At 40.1% G+C, this 22782-nt stretch overlaps 2 protein-coding genes across 3 annotated transcripts; one reads left to right on the forward strand and one right to left on the reverse strand.

Annotated features, from left to right (window-relative positions):
- Positions 1–242: 242 nt before the first annotated feature.
- Positions 243–21701, forward strand: cdc73 (cell division cycle 73, Paf1/RNA polymerase II complex component, homolog (S. cerevisiae)). The gene is made up of 17 exons (XM_062404236.1): positions 243–397; positions 1053–1158; positions 1291–1360; positions 1538–1600; positions 1833–1885; positions 2351–2439; positions 2559–2772; positions 5021–5119; positions 5428–5506; positions 8151–8215; positions 16104–16161; positions 17324–17359; positions 17512–17599; positions 18997–19158; positions 20357–20457; positions 20602–20743; positions 20844–21701. Exons 1-17 carry the CDS (start codon positions 267–269, stop codon positions 20878–20880), a joined length of 1593 nt encoding a protein of 530 aa, XP_062260220.1. The 5' UTR covers positions 243–266; the 3' UTR covers positions 20881–21701.
- LOC133968278 (beta-1,3-galactosyltransferase 2) lies at positions 8766–19125 on the reverse strand. 2 transcript variants are annotated; one of them, XM_062404238.1, is made up of 3 exons: positions 18994–19125; positions 18506–18553; positions 8766–10825 (listed from the first exon to the last, which is right to left on the reverse strand). In XM_062404238.1, the coding sequence occupies exon 3, from the start codon at positions 10656–10658 to the stop codon at positions 9384–9386; it is 1275 nt and encodes a 424-aa protein (XP_062260222.1). In that variant the 5' UTR covers positions 10659–10825; positions 18506–18553; positions 18994–19125; the 3' UTR covers positions 8766–9383. The 2 variants fall into 2 exon arrangements, with proteins under 2 accessions (XP_062260222.1, XP_062260223.1); XM_062404239.1 differs by lacking the exons at positions 18506–18553; positions 18994–19125 and adding an exon at positions 13147–13612.
- Positions 21702–22782: the final 1081 nt, after the last annotated feature.

Raw genomic sequence — 22782 nt, forward strand, 5'->3', positions numbered from 1 at the left:
CTTGAGCAAGGCACCAGGGCTGTCACAGTTCTATGTTTACCATGTGGGCAAATACTAGTAAAATAAATAATAATTATAATGATATTGGCGTTGGAATTTAATCAAACACATTGGAATCGGTGTTTAGAACCATCCTATCAAGTATGTCAACATGGGGGTCTCCTCATTAAAAAAAATAAAGTAGAATTCAGATCAGGCATTCTGCGAGGCCACACTCTATTAATAACTGGGGGCCTCGCACACACACTACAACAAGAGAAGTGAAGATGGCGGATGTGTTGAGCGTTCTTCGTCAGTACAACTTCCAGAAAAAGGAAATCGTCGCTAAAGGAGATGAAGTTATATTCGGGGAGTTCTCCTGGCCGAAAAATGTCAAGACCAACTACATAATCTGGGGGTAGGTCAGCGCTAGAGATGCATGTGCAGGGCTGGAGGCCGGCGGCTGCAGCTCATCGGTGCCTTGTGCTGCTGGTAACCGCGAACACTCGCTAGCCACCAGATGCTAACCCAGCTCCACCACTCGCTGCTGTCCTGGGAACTTAAAACACTCTGTAGTTGCTCTGAAGTTATAATTAAACAATGCAGCAGTGACTCCCGAGTCTCTGTGTCTGCACTCATTCGTGTCAGTTTCATCTTTTCTCAACTTAAAATACGTTTGAGAGACGTCCAGCTCAACTTGCATTAGTGATGTGTTGCTATCCAGTAGGGGACGTTCGCTAATGTTGAGCTGTCTGTGCGTGAAGTCAGGGGTCCACTGGCTCAAGGGTAAAGGAAGAGTTGTGTATTATTTTAAGCATCTGCATTCATGACTGTTAGTAGCCTTGTTGAAAACGTTAGCACGGGGGTCAACAGATTAGCTAGCTCAGTACCTCCAGATAGTTTCCTGCTTATTTGACAGGCGAACCTGTGTATGGATTTTGCATTGGCTCAAACTTGCAGCCGTCAGTGTTGATTTTAGTGGTTTGCAAGGTGATCAATTAATTATGAGGTCTGAGTGTTTTTTTCTTCTTCCTTCTTATGTTGTTCTTTTCCTGTGTTTTCTGTGTCCTCAGTACTGGTAAAGAGGGCCAGCCCAAGGAGTACTATACCTTGGACTCTATCTTGTTCCTGCTCAACAATGTCCATCTTCCGCATCCATCCTATGTTCGAAGAGCTGCAGTAAGTTTTCAGGACAAACTATCAAACTGAGCCAAACTGTCATGAAGTCAATTCTATTGCCAGAACCCTGTTGCAGCCTCTCTTCGGACTTCCTTACAGCTGGCCTGACTGTGTTGATGTGTTTGCTTTTAGACAGAGAACATTCCTGTTGTCAGAAGACCTGATCGAAAGGGCTTGCTGTCGTATCTCAATGGCGATAGTTGTAAGTAGCATTTATATCATCTGTGATTTGTAAATTGTGTTTCGGCATATTGTCCTGATTTCCTGTAGGTTGCGACTCAGTAAAGGTTGCCACTTTTAAAGTCCTGTAAATAAGGCCCCTCTTGCAGTTGGTCTAATAAGAATTTCTAACATGTGATCTAATTGTCTCCAATTACAGCCACATCAACGAGTATTGACAGAAGTGCACCTATAGAGATAGGTTTGCAACGGCCAACACAGGGTAAGTTTACACCTTAGTTCTTTGTTTTCAGCTTCATGCATATTTTGATTAACCATTATTATTTGAAACAATGACTAACTAAATGGTGGCTTTTGTAATGGCCATTGCTGCTACGTTCAAATTTGTTATATTTTTACTGACTTTTTAAATTTTGTATTTGTCATATTTCCGTGTGAATGGCTGCGGCAAAAGACACAGTGACATAATGCAATTACTTTGTTCCTCCGCCCAGTCAAAAGAGCAGCTGATGAAGTCTCTTCTGAAGCCAAAAAGCCAAGGATTGAGGTATGTTGATAGGGATTTGATCTTCATACAAAACAACTGTAATATTAAATGACATTAATAATCACATGTTGTTCAATACCATTTTGGATTGTTTAAATGCCTCATGGTCGCAACGTATTGTTGATGACAATGATGACAATCGGCATATTTTACCTAATGCTTTCCAAATCATAATTTTTTTTAGCAATATTTTAATTATATGCAATTTTATAAACTTATAACGTATTAATTGTTAATATAGATTTTGTGATAAATTAAGTACACTTTGTTGCAATAACAAAATCACCATCTTACATACATGGCAAAATAAACAACCTTGAAGGTAAATAAATAACCTTAAGGATCCTTGTTGTAGACAGATTTTTTTCATTTTACAATCCTTGGTCAATCCCTGGTGTGTAAGATTAATTTGTCGGTTATTCTGTAGTTTACTCACCAAGTTTGTTCATGGCTTTGATTTTTAAGGATGAGGAGCGTGTGCGTCTGGACAAGGAGCGTCTTGCTGCCCGTCTGGAGGGCCACAAGGAAGGCATCGTGCAGACTGACCAGATCAGGTAACATTCAACATACTGCATTGTCAGTGGGGAGTTATACATATTAATGGCATGTTTATCACCTGCAGTTTCCTGAGCCATTTAAATGAAAAGTATATTTCCTTCTTCTCCTTCGCCAGATCTCTGTCTGAGGCCATGTCCGTGGAGAAAATCGCTGCCATCAAAGCCAAGATTATGGCCAAGAAACGTTCCACCATCAAAACAGATCTGGATGAGGACATAACTCTGAAGCAGAGAAGCTTTGTGGATGCAGAGGTGGATGTCACCAGAGATATTGTCAGCAGAGAGAGAGTCTGGAGGACCAGGACAACCATTCTCCAGAGCACTGGGAAGGTAAGTCGGGTTAAAGCAAATGACATCCAATCACAGAGCACTTTTTCTGCAAACAGGTTTTTCTTTTCTCAAAGTAAATAAGTATATTTCCCTATATACACAGTGTGTGTCAGATGAGAGTTTTATTGTATCCTTGCCTGCAAAGTGGTTTAGTATTATACGTTGACACTTCTACTAGCTGGGTCGACTTTAAATTAAGTTTGGGCTCTTTCATACGTGTTTGGTCCAGACCTTCAGACTTTTCAGTTTAGTCACAACCGAAGTTACAGCTGTGCAAAGTGCCTTTGACCAAGTTTGAGTAAAAGAGTATTTTTCAAACTGAATCATGGGTTTGGTTTATTTACAGTGTGAAAATACTTTTTGGGGACACTTTAGACTTTCTGACCTATTGCAGGAAGTTCAGCTCATTAAACAATTGAAAAGGAAACAGAGGACTTACTGTTCTCTCAAGAGATAGCTACCCAGGCTCGCAGTATTGCTATGCAGTCTTACATTCAACATCATGTTTAAAATACATGGGCATTAATTTGCTGCATTCAACCTGGTGTAGAGTATCTTGCCTAAAATTGGTCATGTTGTTCGTAAAAGTATAATGATATTACAGCAAATAAATTGTCAATATGAAGGGGTTCATACATTGTTTCCATTTAAACAAGACAACTTCGACCTGCTGAATTGACCAAGTTCCAGTCAGCAATATGCCCGTCCACAAACCCAGCATGTATGCACGTAGATGCAGACCATGTAGGGGATCACAACAGGACGTACATATGTCATACTAAATTATTTTGTCCAGTCACTAAATAGCAATGTGAAACCAAGACTAACCATAACAAATGTAACAAGACATGAACCTATGTTTAGGTTTTCATGTTTGAATATGACCTTGCTGGAAAAGTCGGACGACCTTTGGAGCTGTTCCCCTTCAAAGTTTGAAAACAGCTGTCCTAGTTTACCAAACCTGCTGAGCTCCCAGGGCCAAAATCCTTGTGTATGTGTGGGGAAACATTGGACATTTCCAGATGGCCAAACCTAATCCTCAATATGTAGCAACATGACAACCACTAGATGGCAGCAATATAATGAGTTCTATCCAGTTTGTATTGGCTCAAAAGATGGATTTTTAATGAACCGCTGAAATACTCAGAGAATGAAGTCAATCAATAATATAGCAAGTTGGTCAGAGTTATTATTCTAATGGAATATAAATGACTTACCATTTAATTTCCATTCCAACCCAGCTACAATGAAAAATAAAAATGTAAATCTAGTTTAAAATTCAATCTCTTTTTCACACTCTGTTTCTTATTTGAGCTGCAGTTCAAATTCAAGGGAAATAAATGCTACCAGGACTGCAACTTTAGAAAACAGGAGGACTTATACCAGCCATCAAAACCAGTGTCAGTGTTCGTATAGGTACCTGACTGAGACTTTCTCCGGAGATGTTGCATGATTGACATCAAATCCTAATCCATAGATGGCCTGCATGTGTTGGAATAAAACGGTATTTGTGTTATGTCTACTTTCCCGTTTAGAATTATCAACTTAGTTTTTACTGATTAGAAACCACCTCATCTGTTTTGGAAATTGATCCGCACTTGTCTTGATTTGTGGCTGACTTTTTGTACTGGCCCTGGACGACCTTATGAAAACAGAGCTCCCCACTGTGCAATGAACAACATTATAATTATTCTTCCAACATTTCATCTTACCTTTTTTTTTGTCCTGAACACATTGAAGAGTTCTTGCCCAGGATTGTCTAAAGTCACCTTTATTCCTTTAAGACACTCTTGCAAACTTAAGCCAAGGAGGTTGTCGTTTTCCTCCCTGTCCCTTTTGATTGTTTGTTTTCTTCCCTGGGAACTATTCATGGATCTTGATGGAAAATATCTGATTTGTTTTGGGGACTGATAACTATGTGTGTGGGAAATTAGGTGCAGCTTGATAAAATGTAATGGGGCTCTTGGGTTTTCTGAAGATATGTGCTCTACTGAGTGCCATTCCAGTAATAGACAGGGTTCTATTCAGTGAAGACCAACATGTGACTCACTTTGCTGCGCATGCCTTTGATTAAAAATAGAGTTAAATAAAATATCATCAAGTTGTAAATAGGTTGAACAGCTCCTGTGATGGAACGTTTTGTGTGATTTTTCTGTTTTCATCAGCCTTCGGCCACAGATCCTATAACACAAACACACAGGATGAATGAAACAATAATGCTTTGTAAATCTGTCTTGCATCTTTTCAGAATTTCTCCAAGAACATATTTGCCATTCTTCAGTCAGTGAAAGCCAGAGAAGAAGGCCGAGCACCAGAGCAGCGACCAGCACAGACCACAACTCAAGTGGTACAAATTGAATTTACTCTGCTTTATATATTTGTGTCTCACATTCCTGTTTCTTCAGATTTTCAAGGCAATTTGAAACATCAGTCAAAATACATGTGTGTGTATACTGATAGCCTTAAACTCAGGCCATAAGGAATGACGTTTGAATGATGTGGGATTTAAATCCAGCATGAAATCAAACGGCTGTAGAAACCATTTTTTCAGCCCGTGAAAGCATCTGTAACCCTATAAAAAGCTGCTACTGAGGTTTTAACTAAAGAGAGGTTGACAGTTACTAATTCATTATTTGTGTTTCATGCAATTTTCAGGACCCGTCCTTAAGGAACAAGCAGCCTGTCCCTGCTGCCTACAACAGATACGATCAGGAGCGATTCAAAGGAAAAGAGGGTGAGTTGTATTCTTGTTTCTCTAGTCTTGCTCTCAATGAAGGAGAAACTATGTGGTAGTTAAGGAATACAGAGTGTGTGCTATATTCAGATCTCTCAATTACACCTGGTTTCAACTAACACGTTAATGCAGGCTGTAATTTAACACAGTACATATTTTAGCAGCCTTCCTCGAGAAGTGAGAGAGCAGGTAAACAAAAAATGGAGCTAATGAATTAGTGTAGCTTCGTTTGCCCATGGTACCCGAGCTTTAACAAAAAATTGATTTTGTTTTATAACACATTTTACAACAATGGTTATAAAACAAACTAACAAGACTTATAGGCTAGTGACTTTAGTTAATTACCTAGATGCAGAACAGATGTTAATACCAGTTGTAAGTTTAGTCACCCATTTGAAAACAGGATATGTAGACCCAGGTTGTCTAAAATACTTTTGGCACACTTTCAATGCCGCACTAAGTTGTGAGAACTTGTTTGATGTCATTGTAGCTATAAATGATTATTATATTTAGTCTTTAAAGCTGAATCAAGATCTTATTTCTGTGATCATTTCTGCTGTGACTGACTCCATCCCCCTACAACCCTCAGGGAACAAGTGGTGTAGCTAACGGATGTATAGATGTCAAAGTATTCAGGGTGTCTGTCAAAGTACCCACATTTGTGGTATTTGCAAATAGTCAAGTGCTTTCTTCCATGATGTATTTCTGGTAATTGCCCATCGAGATACCATTATAGTGTGTTTGGTTAACAATGACTTCCCACTCCTTACATCAATACATGGTTTTATAGAACCCTGATGTATTGCCGGTTTAATTTCTACCCACATTATTGAGATAAATACAGTGTTGGTCATTGTCAAAAATCCCACATTCAGGAGCAAAGGAATAATATAATATAACAATGCAATTTAAAACAAGTTTTCCTGATGTATTTAGGCCTAATGTATATGACATATTATTTTGTGTTTATAGATTATTTACTAAGAATGGCAGGGTGGAGGTTGCAAGTGTGACCATATTGTTCTGTGTCAGAAACAGATTGTCTGTTAAGGTGTGACTTATAGGCTGCATACTAAAAGTGTGAGAGAGGAAATCACATCATGTATGCTTAGGTTGGTGTGTCAGTCAGCTGAGTTCTTGGAACTTAGCACAAATGCAGTTGAACCACAATAGTGCAAAAGCTCACTATAGAATTCAGGTGATATCAGGATCAACTTCTGCAAGACATGAAACACAATGGGCTCACATGCCAGATAGTAAATTCCCATTACACTGCTGATCTGTGCATCATCAGTTGTAAAATACACCAAGCGGTGTTTTGCATTCACAATTTTAAAAGACAATCTGGCTTTTATGGAGTAATGTAAATGAATAATTTTAAGCATCAGAATTCATTCTTTATATAATGCCATCTTCTTATAGTGCTATTAAATGTAGGTTTAATATCAACTATTAAAGTACTGCAACTAACTCCTGATTAAGTACTTCTGCCAAGGAGGCTATGTATTCACCTATGTTGCTCGTTTCCTTGCACCAAACCTGGTGAAGAGCTGTGGCGCTTGCTCAACAACAACTCATACAATTTTGGTGCTGATCATATTAAAGGGTTCAGATCCAGACATTTTTTCTTTAACAACATTATTCAAGTCAGAACCTCAAATGATGATGCTTACAAAACATTAAAACAAGATAACTCCAAGTACCATACCACAGTGGCATCTGCCTTTTTGATTTAATAATTATTTGCATGTTTACGATCTCTTGACATTTTTAAAATGTTGCAACACAGAGGTCACAGATGCTATCTTTATTGGAGCTAAGCCAGCTACTGTCAACACCAGCTATCTGAGCTCCCACAATCTGAATAAGCAGTGTGAAATTTTTTTATAATTATATTGTGTTTATGATGTGTTAGTGAGTGTTTTGAGTGGATAGAGTCTGCAGACACAATGCCAACAGCAGCACAGTATGATGTATTGTTTAGGAAACAGTCAGTTTACATCATTGACAAGCAATTTGAAAGTTATACAGAAAAAACATGACATTTCCACCCATTCAAAAAGTCCCCCACATCCGGTGTTAACTTGTCTTGCATTCAAAGTGTTGCATTCACAGAGATTTACTCTGTGCATGTTTGCAGATGAGGCATGCATCTTCAATTAGGCCTCCCTCAGCTCTGTTACAAAATGAAAAGACAGACAGCCACACTTCCCAATCTGTCTTTGAAGGCTGAAAATCTCCGGAAGCATGAACATAAACTGCATGCTGCGTGTGCTCCCCTGTGTCTGGGGAACGGTTTTTAACTTTGGCTGATGCTGAACATTTACCTGAGTGTGGAAAGCAAACACAGCTTTTGTAAAGTTCAACACAGCTGTACTAACTATCAGGAATTTTACTGTGGTTTACTGGTGCTTTTACACTCTCACCTCTTTTCCCCATTTGTAACAAATGTAGTCACAACACAGTTTAAACTCTTTGCCCAATTGTTTTAACACTTTATTGATATAATGTTGAGCATTTGCAAAGTTTCCTTAAGCATAAGTGTAACAATTAAGATGCAAACATTGCATAATATTTTCATGCAACAAAAACTAAAAAAATAAATCTGCCAGCAGTCTTAACTCATTGTGTGTATTTTTCTCAGAAACGGAGGGTTTCAAGATCGATACCATGGGCACCTACCACGGCATGACCCTGAAGTCAGTGACGGTAAGAATTGGGCTTCTTGTTGGCTGAGGATTTACCTAAGCGCTACACCGCATGTTTATATTTCATTTAGCTAGTATGTAGAAAGAGACACTTTTTAATCATTGGTATGTGCTGGAAGCCGCTAATCCAGTTTTCAGTGTGTCATTTACAGTTCAGTCTTATGTGTTTTATGACAGTAAACACATAATGCTATGATCCTGACTCAGTTGGCACTTGCTTATGTTGGCGTTATACTTCCTTCATCTGCATCTGCTTGCCTGTGAGTGCACCCCTGTTGTTCTCTTTGTACACCAACTCTTATTTTCAATATTCTATTACAAAGAAATTCTGCTGGTTTTTCCTACTCCATTTCACCGTATCAAAGAGAATCAGCAGAAGCCACAGACAGCAAATATTTTTCTGTATAATGTCTTTAGAAGGTTTCATTGTCATGTCCCAACAAGAATTTACTTAATCAACAAGAGGATCTGTTGTGTTACATTAACTCCAAGTCCATTGTTACTTAATTGTGTATAGTCTTTAAAAATGACTCCCCTGACTATTTGATATGCAAGTTTTAAACGTTTATTGGCACTGAACTTGTATCTGCACATATAAATCATGTAGTATCACAGTGGTGATGTGGTTTGATTCGAGACATAGAAACTGTGTTCTTCCTTTGTACATACTTGCCGACAATAATGTAGCACACACACACATCAGTTTTTACACATTTATGCAGAGCTCCCATATGAAAAGTGTGGACAAATCTTTCGTATGAGAGTTATTTCAATCCAGTCCCCTTTTTTATATCAAAATTAACATGGTTATGCAGGTTTCTTAAACTTTACCAAACCCACTACAAAGATAATTTACTCCGTTCTCATTGCCAGGAGACAAGTTTGCCTCTCTGTTTTGAACTGCGGTGGAATTTGTGTCTGAGAGGGTACAGGAGTTACCAAGGATATGGCCATGACGAATGTGATAACACCAGAAAGGGGCAAAAATGTCTATGTTCACCCCTGACTGCCAATCAGAGCTGGAGTAGACAGTTACCAGTGACTATGGCAGAGTAATATGCCGATTGTACCTTCGCCACTAAAGACAAAACCCAGATTTTTATGTGTTTTATTTATTTTTTTTTGTCCATTGTGAACAGGCTTAACAAGAGCGTGTGAGTGAAAAAGTGTCAGTTATTGAGCTTGTTTTGTTCATTCCTTTGGACTGCATGCATCCTGCCCCCTCTTTCTTTAAACTCGTTGATGCAGGCATTGTGTTTGTTGGTCTGCAGGTGATGCCAGTATTTGAGTAGTTCATTTGGATGAAACCCATGTGATGTTATCAGATGGCTGTACTTGCAGCTGGAGTAAGACACCCGCCAGTGGTTGAATAGGAACTCATTGGGCGGTGGTGTGGGCTCGATCCGGAGCTTGGCTAGGCATATTCCCACATACACATCCTCCAGATGCAGGTGAGGGATACTGAGCGATGCTTGGTAGATCTTCATCGCCACGTCTCCAGAGAAGACATAACCAGTCCCAGAGCAGAAGGTGGGGTACTTCTCGCTTGGGTACAGTTCTGGCGGCATGTACCATTTGCTGTTTTTATTTCGGTTAGGTGCAAAGCCTCTCATGTTATTTCCTGTGAAGTAACTCTTCCTGGGAAATAGCTCTGGCCTGAGAAGCTTATAAATGAGGTACTCTGTGTTGACGAACATGTCACTGTCCGTCTTCATGACATAGCTGGCCTGTTGGCAGTGCATTGCCACCCAGTTCATTCCCATCAATGTCTTAATTGTCAGGTTTTTGTAGGAATCCTCAAAGTCCTGCTGAATAATGTCATGATGCCTTTTGCTCTCTGCTTCTATTATCCTTTGTTGTAAAAGTCCTAGCTCTCCCTCATTTTTCCCCAGCATGAACAGACGGATGATTCCCAGATCCAGACCGACACTCTCATTCCCCCACGTCTGACGTATAGCGTTCCTTGCCTCCACCTTCCGAGCCTCAGTGGCTATTAGTAACACCAGAAATGGGGCAGGTCTGTTTTCCACACATTTGTCTTGCTCATTGATAACATAAGAGAAAGGCCCTTGAGTTATCAGTCCTCTAAGATCTCCCTCTCCACTTTGGCTTGTGTTAGCTGCCAGGGTGTTCTCAGAACTTGGGCCTCGAGAAGAAAAGACGCCTTCCTTCTCATGGAGGCTGATGTTGGCGTCAGCCTTCAAAGTCTGCTGAGGAACGATGTCAAACCTCCAAATTGAATGTTTGGAGCTCATATTCAGTCTGGTTTTTGTGTTTTGAAGTCCCCCACTTCCGTACACAACTGGATGGCCTCTCCACCATGGCATACCCGTAAGCCTAGGCAGCCACACCTGGTGGGCCAGAAAGACCAGTACGCCCAACAGTGAAAGGAGATACAAAAGTTTAGCTGTGTGTGCACAGCAGTGGCGTCGTCTCCACTGCATAGTTCCGTTAGCAGGAGTTTACTCAGTCAGGAGGCATTGAGGTCCACTTGTCAGCAGCATTTGATCAAGTCTTGATCCCAGAGACAAAAGGAAGTTTACGTGGTGAATGGACTTGGTCCCTGTGTTGGTATCCTATTTCCATATACACGTGGTATTTTGTTGATGTCCTAGAAGATAGGAGATAAGAGAATATAAATGAGAATGAAATGGATACAGCATATCACATGAAAGCACCTATAATCAACAATTTTATATTGACTGGCTGGATTTTCTTATTGGATTTTAAAGATGTTGTTCTGTGACAAACACAGAACTACAAGCACTTCGCCGTTATACTGTGGTCCTTGTTATTTTTGTTGGTTTCATGCTCTGCAATATTGTTTGGGTTAATGTCTACTATTTTTATCAGGCAGCTCTATTAAGCCACAATGTGTTAAGTACACATTTAGCAGCAAGAGTCTTTTCCTCCCGATAAAATTCTAGTACCTGTTTACAGCAAAAACATCACAGTGCATCCGGTTATAGTGATAACATTGTCTATGGATAAAGCTTAGGACACTCTCTTTCTCTATCATTCCGCGATGCTAACGGCTAACAGAATCGAGCCAAATCGAGAGCGCCCTGCCATCTCCTTCGACTCTCCATACTTTGTCTAAGTTGACAAATTCTGTTATTTTTACCGAGTCACTATCAACCACCTATAGTGATTAATTTGGCCTGGGACAAACATGATCACTGGGACCAGTTGCACTTACAGTCACAAGGAAAACCTCATAAATATAAGTAGGTGATTATAAATTGAATTTGGGGATTTGCATTTATAGAGACAGTTGCCCTTCAACCTATATTATTATGAAATGTCATTCTCTGTAATGATCAGCTGTGTGTCTGTTGTCCGTGTGTCTGTTGACTGTTGTTCACACGAGTGTCCACTACTCGCGGTGGAGTTGCATTTTTATCTCCTGCATTTCCTTCAAGAACAAGTTGGTTTATGTACTAAAGTAAATGTCAGGACTCTAAGGTATGAAGATGCGCATCTGTCGGCTTGTCGATAACAATCAAAGCCCCATTGGAACAAATGAGTGGACTCAGAAGGTGAAACGCTGGAGTGCTTTTACTTTGAAATGGGTTTGGAAAGTTGTAAATACATATGTGTCAAAGAGATAAACATTGTGGTTCACAGCAGAATAAACAGAGAAAATTATCTTTCACCTGAGTTTGAATGTTTATCTGATGAATTTATGTCACAAACAAATGCTTGCAACACTTTCTGTATAAAACCAGTCCAGTGTTTCTGTTGATGGAATCCATTCCCTTGGTTTTTATCGTGAAATATTTGAATGAGCGGATGAAGCACAGCTTCATACTGTGTAGTACTGGTATTTATTTGATAACAGTGTACTTCTTTCATACAGGGAAATACTCATATTAGTGGACATATTCAAATCAAAGCAGATATGTAAAAACGTGCAGAACATGTTGTGTAACTAAGAAGCTACATATATTGCTTGTAAATATTAATTGATATTAATTTCAATTTTGTCCATTGAGTAGAATAAGTTGCACATCTCTCTTGGTGTAGATTTAATTATTGTACATTCAACCTTATCTTAAGTGTTAACCTCCTAAGGGGGTTTATTGGAAAATACCAGGGTGGTAGATCTCGGCTTACGTTTGGAATTAAAGTTATCTTGGACTCGAAATGCTGGTGACCACTGTTAAACACTAATAGGTTGAAGATTGATTTAAAATCCATATTCCTTCCTGCTTTTCTGTTGTGGCTCTACAGATGATTGGAAAACTGACTGCAATAGATAATGATAAGTCAGCAGTCTGTTCTGTGTCTTTGGCATGTTCTAAACTACCATCCATGAAAAATTGATGGTGCAAGTTATTTAAAGCAAGCTAATGTAGAACTATATAAAGTTAATTTTTTGTCAACACTTTATCTTGTACATGGGATTGATTCACATCCTGAAACCTTTTTTTACATTGTTGCTTTCATTGCAAAAATGAACTGAATTATGTTTTACATTCACAAATCGACATTCCTTTGGTGTTGAACAGAACACAGATGGTAAACAACAGCCTATCTTTGCATGCTGGACTATGAAGTGAAGTGTGTTCTCTCAGTTCTTTACTGAATTACACACTTCCCCTCTTAGAGGACCCCAACAAGACAAAGACCGGTTTGTGAGAACAGAAGCACTGAAAAGACGTATGTTGGCTCTCTTGAATGCAGAAATTGAAGCCAATGTTTCCTGTAAAAAAACAGGAAACCCCTTCACATTATATCTTCGTGGCACTATTTGTTGGCATGCATTTGTTATTTAAACCTTCCCATCAAAATCGTACCTGTTCTCTTTTAAGTACTCCTTTCTTTCTCATATCCGTCGGTATTGATCTCACGTACAGTTTAGGTCCTCATTATTTACTTTGACATCAGCCTTTTATTATAATTAGAAGGTACAAATATTGGGTTCTTTACCAGTAGTAGTCCTCTTCCAGGAACTTGCAGTAATCTACCACATGCATGAAAGAAAACGTGCGTCTGTGTGCATCAGCCGCACATGTGTCAGAGCTCCAGTGTTGCAGTCTCTCTGTCTTTGGCGCATTGTCCCCAGTGGCTTGACTCTAATCGTGCTGCTGCCGATGCTTCCTCTGGCCGAAGGCAGAAGAAAGTCAGCAGCTGACAGTTAGCGAGGGTCCTTTCACTGTCCTCTCACTCCATGTTGTGAATGTCACTGCAGCAGTCGAAAGATTGGGTTATTCTCTGGATGATTCACAACCAGGTTAATGCTGGTTTCCTCTTGCTTCTCTCTTTCCTCTGATTCACATGCTCTTGTAATATCTTCCCTCCCCCTATGTGCGTCTCTTCCTTTTTTTCATTGCCATTTTCCTCGTCTAACCCACCTCATTCAGCGGCCCATCTGTGCCGTCTCGTTGTCTGTGAGAGGACTAAGGCTAGGAGGGTGAGAGCAGCGGGGGAGGAGAAAGATGGAGCAGGAGGCAGCGCTGTGAATTCTGTATTCATTCTGCAAGGCAGCTCCAGGCTTGGTGGCAGTACGCTCTCCTACCACGTCATGCCGTATCTGCTGCTGTTGCTGCCTACTCCGTTGTGGGGGGAGGGGTTGGTCTCCTGACCTATATGAATTCCTGACCACTCTTCAAAAGGGATAACAAAGCATTATCTCAATCTGTCGTGATTTGTACTAATTGGAGAGGGATGTGAAACAATCATGTCAGTGCCTCCACAACCTCTTCCTCTAAACCTGTGCATGCATGGACAGTGCAGCTCAAAACCTCATTTTAGTTCCAGTCTCTTATGTTGGGCGATGATTAGGACACTTAATTGCCTGAATTTTCATATTAAAACATTGTCATTTAATTCAACTACTGTATGTCTGGGAGCAGCCCTGCGCCTGAGTAAGGGAGCGGAAGAGGGGTGCATGTTTTTGTCTTTCAGTCACAATCCCATGTGTTGCATTCTGCCAACCTTTTTAAAAAGGCCTCCACAGATTTTCATAATCAAGTCATGCTCAATTCCATGATGCATTAAAGTTCAAATCTCAACATGATAATATATACAGGTAGATTACTGTAACCGAATTTCGTAGCTTCTACATGATAGTCCTGGAACTGTCAAAACAACAGTATTTGTAAACTTAGACAATGTATGGAGAGCCGGACGGGATGAGATAATCGTTAAAGCGTGTATAAAAGACCCAAAATGAACACTCTAGGCTGATTATATTATCACTATAACCAAATAATTTAAACCGCATTTGTAAATGAATGATTTTGTCCAAAGCCTTTGTTACATATAAATGGTTGATCATTATATCCATGTTCACTATAAGCAGTTTGCGCTGGCTCAAATTTTTACTCTAAAAACGGAAAAGGTTGTTTCCTGTTCTTTGTGGATCTTCACAGATCTGCTTCTCAACCTGGGCTGCATCAAACTATTTGATGTCAGAAACACAGACTGTAACCACACCCCGCTGCTGTTTGGGGTACCTGTTTTTATGTTGGGAAATAGTCATTAAACAAAGTAATTTTAACTAATGCATGGCAAGCCCTACAAAGCTAAACATATTGCCAAAATGCTAAACTGGTCAAACTAGTGAACGTCATCAGATCTACTTCTAAAGTGTGTGTGGCACACCATCTTCTTTTAAAAAGCAACCACACCCGGTCGTGTTATTACTTAGGCAGTTTCTGTTAGTAAATGATCTCGTAGAAATGATGCCAGCGAAACATTTGGTTTGAACCCTCTCAAGAATACTTGTCCAAGGTTCACTCTTGTTGTACCTTGGTTTCTATCACTCTTCCTCTTGCCATCTTTGTCCTTTCCGTCAGCAGGGCTCTTCTTTCCTTCTCTGGACAGAAAGTCCAAACTTATGCAGGATGTTTCCACATCTGCCATTTCAGCAACTTGGTAAAGGTTCTACTTGTACTGGTGTTTTGGTGGTTAGCAGTTAACAGCTTTTTGGTGCAGATACTGCCAGCTTCTGAATTGGAGTGTGAGAGAGGTGAAGCCGGTGGGCAGCAGCGGATCGACGTAGTCATGGAATATGTTGTCAGGGCTGTCGCATATCTTTCAGTTGAGTCAGCCTCTGGAGATAACTCAAATGAATTGTCTCCAGAAGCTGAATGGTCATTCATTGTGTAGGATATCCTTCCAAAAAGAACTGATGTCATTGGGTGAGAACTCGTGTAGTGTTCAGTCGTTTAATTAAAACTCGTTAGACCTGTGGCCGATATGCAAATGTTATCTCTTCCAATGCTCTACTGTTCTTGACATCATGATATCTTAGATTGAGTTGAGCCTTGGGGCTATTGACTCCTTCTGAAGGGTTTTAATTGACGATGCTGGACGACGGTGCCAATGAATCGTATAAAATATCTATATGCTTTTCATTAGTATTGCTGTGAAACCATGGTGCTATTGCTGATATTTTGATGTATTAAGAAGTTTTCTTCTTAGGTTTATGTGTTTCTGTTTAGCATTTTGTTGGTGGTGTGGTTTTGTGCAGCACAACACTGTGACGGTCTAGACACTGAACTGCTGTCAGTGTGAGCTCAGCCTGAGGGGATGTCACTGGATGATGGATAACTGCATGAGTCTGACCTCTAGTGTGGCCACTTTTTAAATCCTCCTCCTCATCAAACACGGGCACATAATCATGCTTGCGTATGCACACATACACAAACACACAGGGAATCAATAGGGACTTGAAATGAGAGAAGGACAATCACTTAGAGCATGAGGTTTTTTTGGGCATTTAAAACTTGCAATTCTCAAATTATCCATAAGCACCAGGTTAAGCTTTTGGACTCACACCAACACAGCCTGATATTTTTGCAATAAATTGTATTCATATGCAATTTGCTGTATGGTATGTTTGCTGCATGTATTTGACCTTAGGATGTTATGTTTTCCAGGAAGGAGCGTCTGCTCGGAAGGCCCAGACCCCTGCACTGCAGCCTGTCCCTCGTCCTGGTAAGTGTTTATTTCCAAATATCTACATATGTTCATGCACAGGCTTCCTGAGATTGTTTGAGAGAAAGTTTACTCACATTAATTGTCTCATACATTATAAGGACCGAGAAATAGTGGGTTGCATATAGAACAGCACAGTTAACAGAGGATTAAAAGTCTATGCAGAGCTCTGCCAACACTGAATATTTGAATTGTTTGTAATGAAGAGTCGAGGCTAACGCTAATGTTCAATGTAATAAAGCAGTGTAAGGATCTTCCATGACTGTGTGAAAGCCAGTAATGAGTGAAGATGTACAATTGTATAAGGGTCTCCCTCCACTGGATTCATCTTGATGTTTTGCAATCGAAAGGACCTGAGATCAACAACAGACTGAGTAACTTTCTCAGACACAAATTGAAGTCTTGTTTTATGTTGCTTTTTGTGATGCCCCATCTGCTCCTTCCTCTTTCTCTTGCATTCCTTTGCATATTGGACATGCAGGGCAGGTTCAAACACATGATGAATAACTACAGTGTGCGCTGTAACAAAGCAGCTTTTCTCTTCATGTTTCACAGTCAGGTTGATGCTTTCCCCCTTTGTCTGACATCCTCAAGGGTTTGGCCCTTGATCAGACTGCTACCTCTCTCAAAAAATGATCTTGGGCTTGCCAGTGGCCAGGTTATAGATTTGTAAGATTGAGCTTGGCTACGCATGGCCTATTTACACACAGTTTATTTTTAGATGTGTCGTTATCTTGCTGAGAAGAATCACACTCCTGTTTGACCCGAAAGCTCACGCCGCCTTAAGATGCTCATCCGCTGTTTGTATTTTATTTTGAGAGTAACAACTTAGCAGCATCGATCTGTGTTGCAACTGATGATTTCCCCTAAAGCTGTAATACAGATTAATAGATGATCGATAAAAAGTCCAAAGATACTTTTTAAAGACAGTACTTGCAGATTAGAGATATTTTACATCTATAATTGTATTTAGCATTTTAATTAAGGCATCTGCTATACTGTCTGAGGAATTATTGAGAGTTGATGTTTGCACATAAACGTCACTCTAACTGAGTAGTTAATTTAGGTATCAAACCCTTATCTTATCTGCTCTGTATTACAGTTGTTTCTACATGGACATGCTCATAAACCTTTCACATTTTCCTTGTCTTTTCCTATCAAGTTTCACAAGCCAGACCTCCACCAAATCAGAAGAAAGGTACATCATTTACTTGTGATATAGATATAAAATGCTGCCATTTAGTGTATACATTATGTCTATTGCTTTTACTTCTTATAATTTCCTTTTATTGATCTGTCTGTCCGACTCAATATCTAATTTTATCTCTTCATCAATTTTTTTTCCTACAGGTTCCCGGACACCCATCGTCATCATCCCTGCTGCCACCACCTCACTCATCACAATGCTCAATGCTAAGGATCTTCTGCAGGATCTGAAGTACGCATACACTCCTGTTGCACTTTAGAAAATTGTGTTTATTTCATTCACTGCTGCACTTTTGTGGCAATTTGAAAAAAAAAAAAAACCTTAGTTCTCGTTGTCTAGTAACTTGATACTGAGAGAGCAGAGTGCTCATTCCAAAATTTCAATGAGTATTTCTTAAACGCATTAATTAGGTCCAAAAACAAATTGACCTACAGCAATTGCAATATGATAATATTATTTCTAAGAAGATTATAAGATTTAAAAAATATAAAATTAAGCACAGAATGGGCCTGGGTAACCTGAATCATTTTTTTCTCAAATTACAAAGTATCAAATAAGTTGGTTAAACAAGATTTGTTTTTAAATCATCAAACTACTCAGAATGCATTTCACTACATGTTACAGCAAACAAAGCTCGGCAACATTACATTTTTCAACTGAAGCATAAAATGGTTTCAGGTACCGACATGTACAAAGTTAGATCAGTATTTCTTTCCCACTCACTGGCACTCACTCATGTAACGAGATGACAAAATATGAACTTAACAATCAACAAGTTTTCATTGAGGCAAATGAGAGACAAATGTAATTGCTAGTAAATCCTGGACATTATACTTTAAAGAAGTATAATATGCGATGCACGTTGAAACTGTGATAAGGTTTGAGTCCAGAAGTGAGAAGAGTTCTTGTAAATGAACTCCATGTAAATGAACTCTATGTAAATGAACCACTTTGCAGCAACAATTCAACAGTTGTTTATATCTACATGTTAAACAAAGCAATTTACTCAACCTTTTTAAAAGAATATATCTCAACATCATTACATCACGACTCTTAAATACTACACTTCAGTCGAAACCATCCTGACTGAGATTGTAACAACGTTTATCTCCTCACTTTAATAACGGGGATTATTACCTGAACTGAGGCTGGTTCAGGAAAGGTCAGATTATTATGCAGCTGGTTCTGAAAAAACAATACAAGAAAGAAGAAGAATTTCACCATCAGTACAGAGCAGTATCAGGGAATCGCTTTGTTTTCAATCTGAGGAAACAAATTGAGTAACATGATCGAACTTGTCACCTTCTCAATTTCACAAACTTTCTACAGGTTCAGTCAGCATTACACTGAACAATACGATACTGTGTTGATGCCAGTAACTAACTGTTATGAAGTGATTCACTGGAGGGAGAAATTCACAAATTCAAATTAAAACATTTTAAATCTCTCTTTTAACTTATAGTAAAAGACTGGATGCTGTATATTGTGCTTTCCTGTGGTTTTTAACAAGTGGACCCATTCGTTCAAATCACTGTTATTTATATGAAATTGTTAAATGTAACATTGTCCAAAGTAGAGGGTGGCAAAAGAAAATGAGAAGATTCAAAATGTTGTTTGTGTCTTACCAGGTTTATCACATCAGAAGAAAAGAAGAAGGGCGGCATCCAGCGCGACAACGAGGTTCTGCTCCAGAGACGCAAAGACCAGATCCAGCCGGGCGGCGCGACACTGAGTGTGACTGTGCCGTACCGTATCATCGACCAGCCGCTCAAACTGGCTCCACAGGACTGGTTAGCACGTCATGATTTATTTACAAAAAACCAGAGAGTCCCCCAGAGATGATCAAGCTCAAAGTGTCGAGCTTGATCTCGGTTGTCATGAAATGCCGTAAAAAATGAATTTGTTTGCTAAATATAATCCCACGCTGTTTATTCCTGGGTCATCTGCCCACCAAAAGTTTAGGTCTTCTTAGCTCCAAAGTCTTTCTGGGTGTGAGCAGTCTCAACAGACGGTTGTTCGCACTAGTCATAACATGAAGCAGCCACTTGTCAGAACACCGGATGACTCAGCTGTTGACATCTATGAGACTGAGTAATTACAGTTTGACACATCGGATGGGGGTAACAAATGCCAGCCTGTGTCAGAACCACAAGTGTTAATCTAATCTCTTACAAAACCCTTACCGCCCTGTCGTCCCAGTCATTGATTTTAAATGTAAAAGAGTAAAAAGAGCAGGTGGTTTCTTTTTTTATTGTTTGGTGAAATGGATCCTGTTATTTTTTCCTGTGGGTGTGTTGTTCCAGGGTTTTCCCTGCCCTGTGCATATCTCATGATATTACAATAGCTGCTCTTTCATTTTAATGTCAAACCTCAGTGCATAAACCATGCACTGCAAAATGATTCAAATCTACAAGGAACCCCACACTGCCAAGACGAACAAAATGAGCATGAAAAGCAGCATGATGTTAAACATTACCCAGTAGTTTGAACTGGTGGCAGGTTAACGTGGTTTTATGTCTCCACGCCCGTTCCAGACAGAGGCACCATGTTTTCACGTCCATCCCTGTCCAGTCTTGTGAAAACAATATCTCAAGAATTGTGTGATGCGATTTTGTACAAATGTTCAATTGGACTCAAAGATGAACCGAAGAGATTTTGGTGGTCAAAGGTTAAGTTTATTTTTTTTTTTTTGCCGTTTAATCTTAAAAACGCCTTCAGAGAATTATTTTTAATTTGGCACAAATGTTCACTCACAGATTAAGTGATTTAGATTTGGCTGGTCAAAGGTCAAGGACACAAACCGTTTTTTGGCCTCTTGAACATATCTCAAATCTGCCTTTCATTTTGAGTTTGGGGAAAAAAAAACACATTGCTCTGGTTAGTGGGGCATCCGTCCACTGGGCAGTAATCCCAGTTGTATCCAGCTGTGATGTGAAGCACATCTGCCTCTGTTTCATGACACCAACCGGAGGATGTTTCTTCTTACAGGGATCGAGTGGTGGCTGTGTTTGTGCAGGGACCTGCCTGGCAGTTTAAGGGCTGGCCGTGGCTGCTGCCCGATGGATCTCCAGTCGACATTTTTGCCAAAAGTAAGCAATTTATTGTTATATAAAAGGCACAAGGAGGACATGTTTTACATCTCAATTTTCACTGGAGTAAAAGGCAGATGAACTTTTTAGTTCTGCACACAGCCTGGATTCTTCTGTGTAAATGTGCGGATGCTTTCCCTCCAGTTCGAGCCTTTCATCTCAAGTATGACGAGGCAAAGATAGACCCCAATGTGCAGAAGTGGGATGTGACCGTCCTGGAGTTGAGTCACCACAGGCGCCATCTGGACCGGCCCGTCTTCCTGCGTTTTTGGGAAACCCTCGACAGGTGTTTATCTCATGCACCTTCTTATATACACAGCTGTTTGTCCACTGTTTGCCTTCAAACCCTGATCACAACATTTCTTCCCTTCTTTCTCCTTCATCAGATACTTGGTGAAACACAAAGCTCACCTCAGGTTCTAGACCCAGATCACAGCGCCCATCCCCGAAAGCCCCACAAATACATTCTCTTCCAGACCCAGCTCTCGCCGAGGTATCCCCTCTCATCCAAGCTGCCATCCCATCTTCGAATACAAACTCCATGACAACAGGAGGAGGAGGGGGACAGATCGTCCGGTGCTCTTCCTCCTGCACTTCCTCTGGGACTCCTAATGCAATGTGCTGGATTTGTTGCTCTGGACACTGGGGAGGAGATTTATGGGATTTGTGTTTCTGTTGTAATTGTTTTCTAATGTTTTCATGTAGTTAAACGAAAATACCAAAATATGTTTTATATAAAAAAAAGGCAACGTACTGTGGAAACAATTTAAATGACATGTTAAGCAACATACAGGGTTGGAGGGGGAGCTGAGTTTGTCCGTGGTAATAACTGATTATTTTGAATTCAGCTCAGAAATGTTAAGCTTGAGAGACATGTGATAAGATCTCTCGGTGCAGCCACTCAGTTTGAGGAAAGAGACTCCCTTATACTTATATTTTTTTTCCATTTTGGGTGTTTGTGGGCTGAATGTACATAAATGATGAAACCTGTTCGAGCAGAGAGGCAGATGCAGTTAAGGGATTTAATTTAGAGAGCTACTCTCCTCGGGCTCAATAAAAGAATCTCAGTCTAGCAGCCAGTTTCTAGTTCAGTTTTTGGCGGTTCAGCACATCTGGGTCATGCAATGACCCTGTTAAAGTCTTCTTTTTCCTCTTTGTTGGTGTCACGCTAGAGGAGAGAAACGATGCAAGTATTGCTTTAAGTCATCACATAAAAATAGACAATAAAGCCTCAGAGAAACAAACTGCTGCCTCTTGAAGTTTGTCAATGTTTACTTTGTTCTACTTTTTTTCTCGGTAGTTTCCTTAAAGGTTTTTTATGCCTCCTGCTGGTGACACCTGGTGGCCAGAGGCGTTCTTTCTGTCCAACTCATTCTTGTGAACATGATCTCTAATGACCATGTCCCTTGAGGGAACTTCTTCAAATTAAGATTTTGGTGGTTATAGGTCAAAGTCAGTGTGACCTCAGAATACCCTTTTATTTGTGTTCATCCTTTCATGTGTAAATATAATGGTGGCGGGACACGCGTACCAATTGGAGGTGAACCAGCAGTAGTGACATTTCTCTAGGCCCTTAAAGCATCGTGATTGCAGCAGATTCTCTTGTCAAAATACATAGAAATATTACTAAAATGGAAGGGTTAACAGTTTGTTTTCATCAATTAACAAAATGCAGTGAATGAACAGAAGAGAAATCTAAATCAAATCAATATTTGGTGTGACCACCCTCTGCCTTCAAAACAGCATCAATTCGTCTAGGTAGACTTGCCCACAGTTTTTGAAGGAACTCGGTTGGTAGGTTGTTCCAAACATCTTGGAGAACTAACCACAGATGTTCTGTGGATGTAGGCTTCCTCAAATCCTTCTGTCTCTTCATGTAGTCCTAGACAGACTCGATGATGTTGAGATCAGGGCTCTGAGGGGGCCATAGCATCACTTCCAGGACTACTTGTTCTTCTTTGCACTGAAGATAGTTCTAAATGACATTGGCTGTATGTTTGGGGTCGTTGTCCTGCTGCAGAATAAATTTGGTGCCGATCAAACGCCTCCCTGATGGTATTGCATGATGGATAAGTATCTGCCTGTATTTCTCAGCATGGAGGATACCATTAATCCTGACCAAATCTCCAATTCCATTTGCAGAAATGCAAACTTACAAGGAACCTCCACCATGCTTCACTGTTGCCTGCAGACACTCATTATTGTACCAATCTCCAGCCCTTCGGCGAACCAACTGCCTTCTTCTACAGCCAAATATTTCAACTTTTGACTGATCAGTCCAGAGCACCTGCTTCCATTTGTCTGCACCCCAGTTCCTATGTTTCC

This window comes from Platichthys flesus, chromosome 14, assembly GCF_949316205.1.
Source record: "Platichthys flesus chromosome 14, fPlaFle2.1, whole genome shotgun sequence".
NCBI classification, from domain to species: domain Eukaryota; kingdom Metazoa; phylum Chordata; class Actinopteri; order Pleuronectiformes; family Pleuronectidae; genus Platichthys; species Platichthys flesus.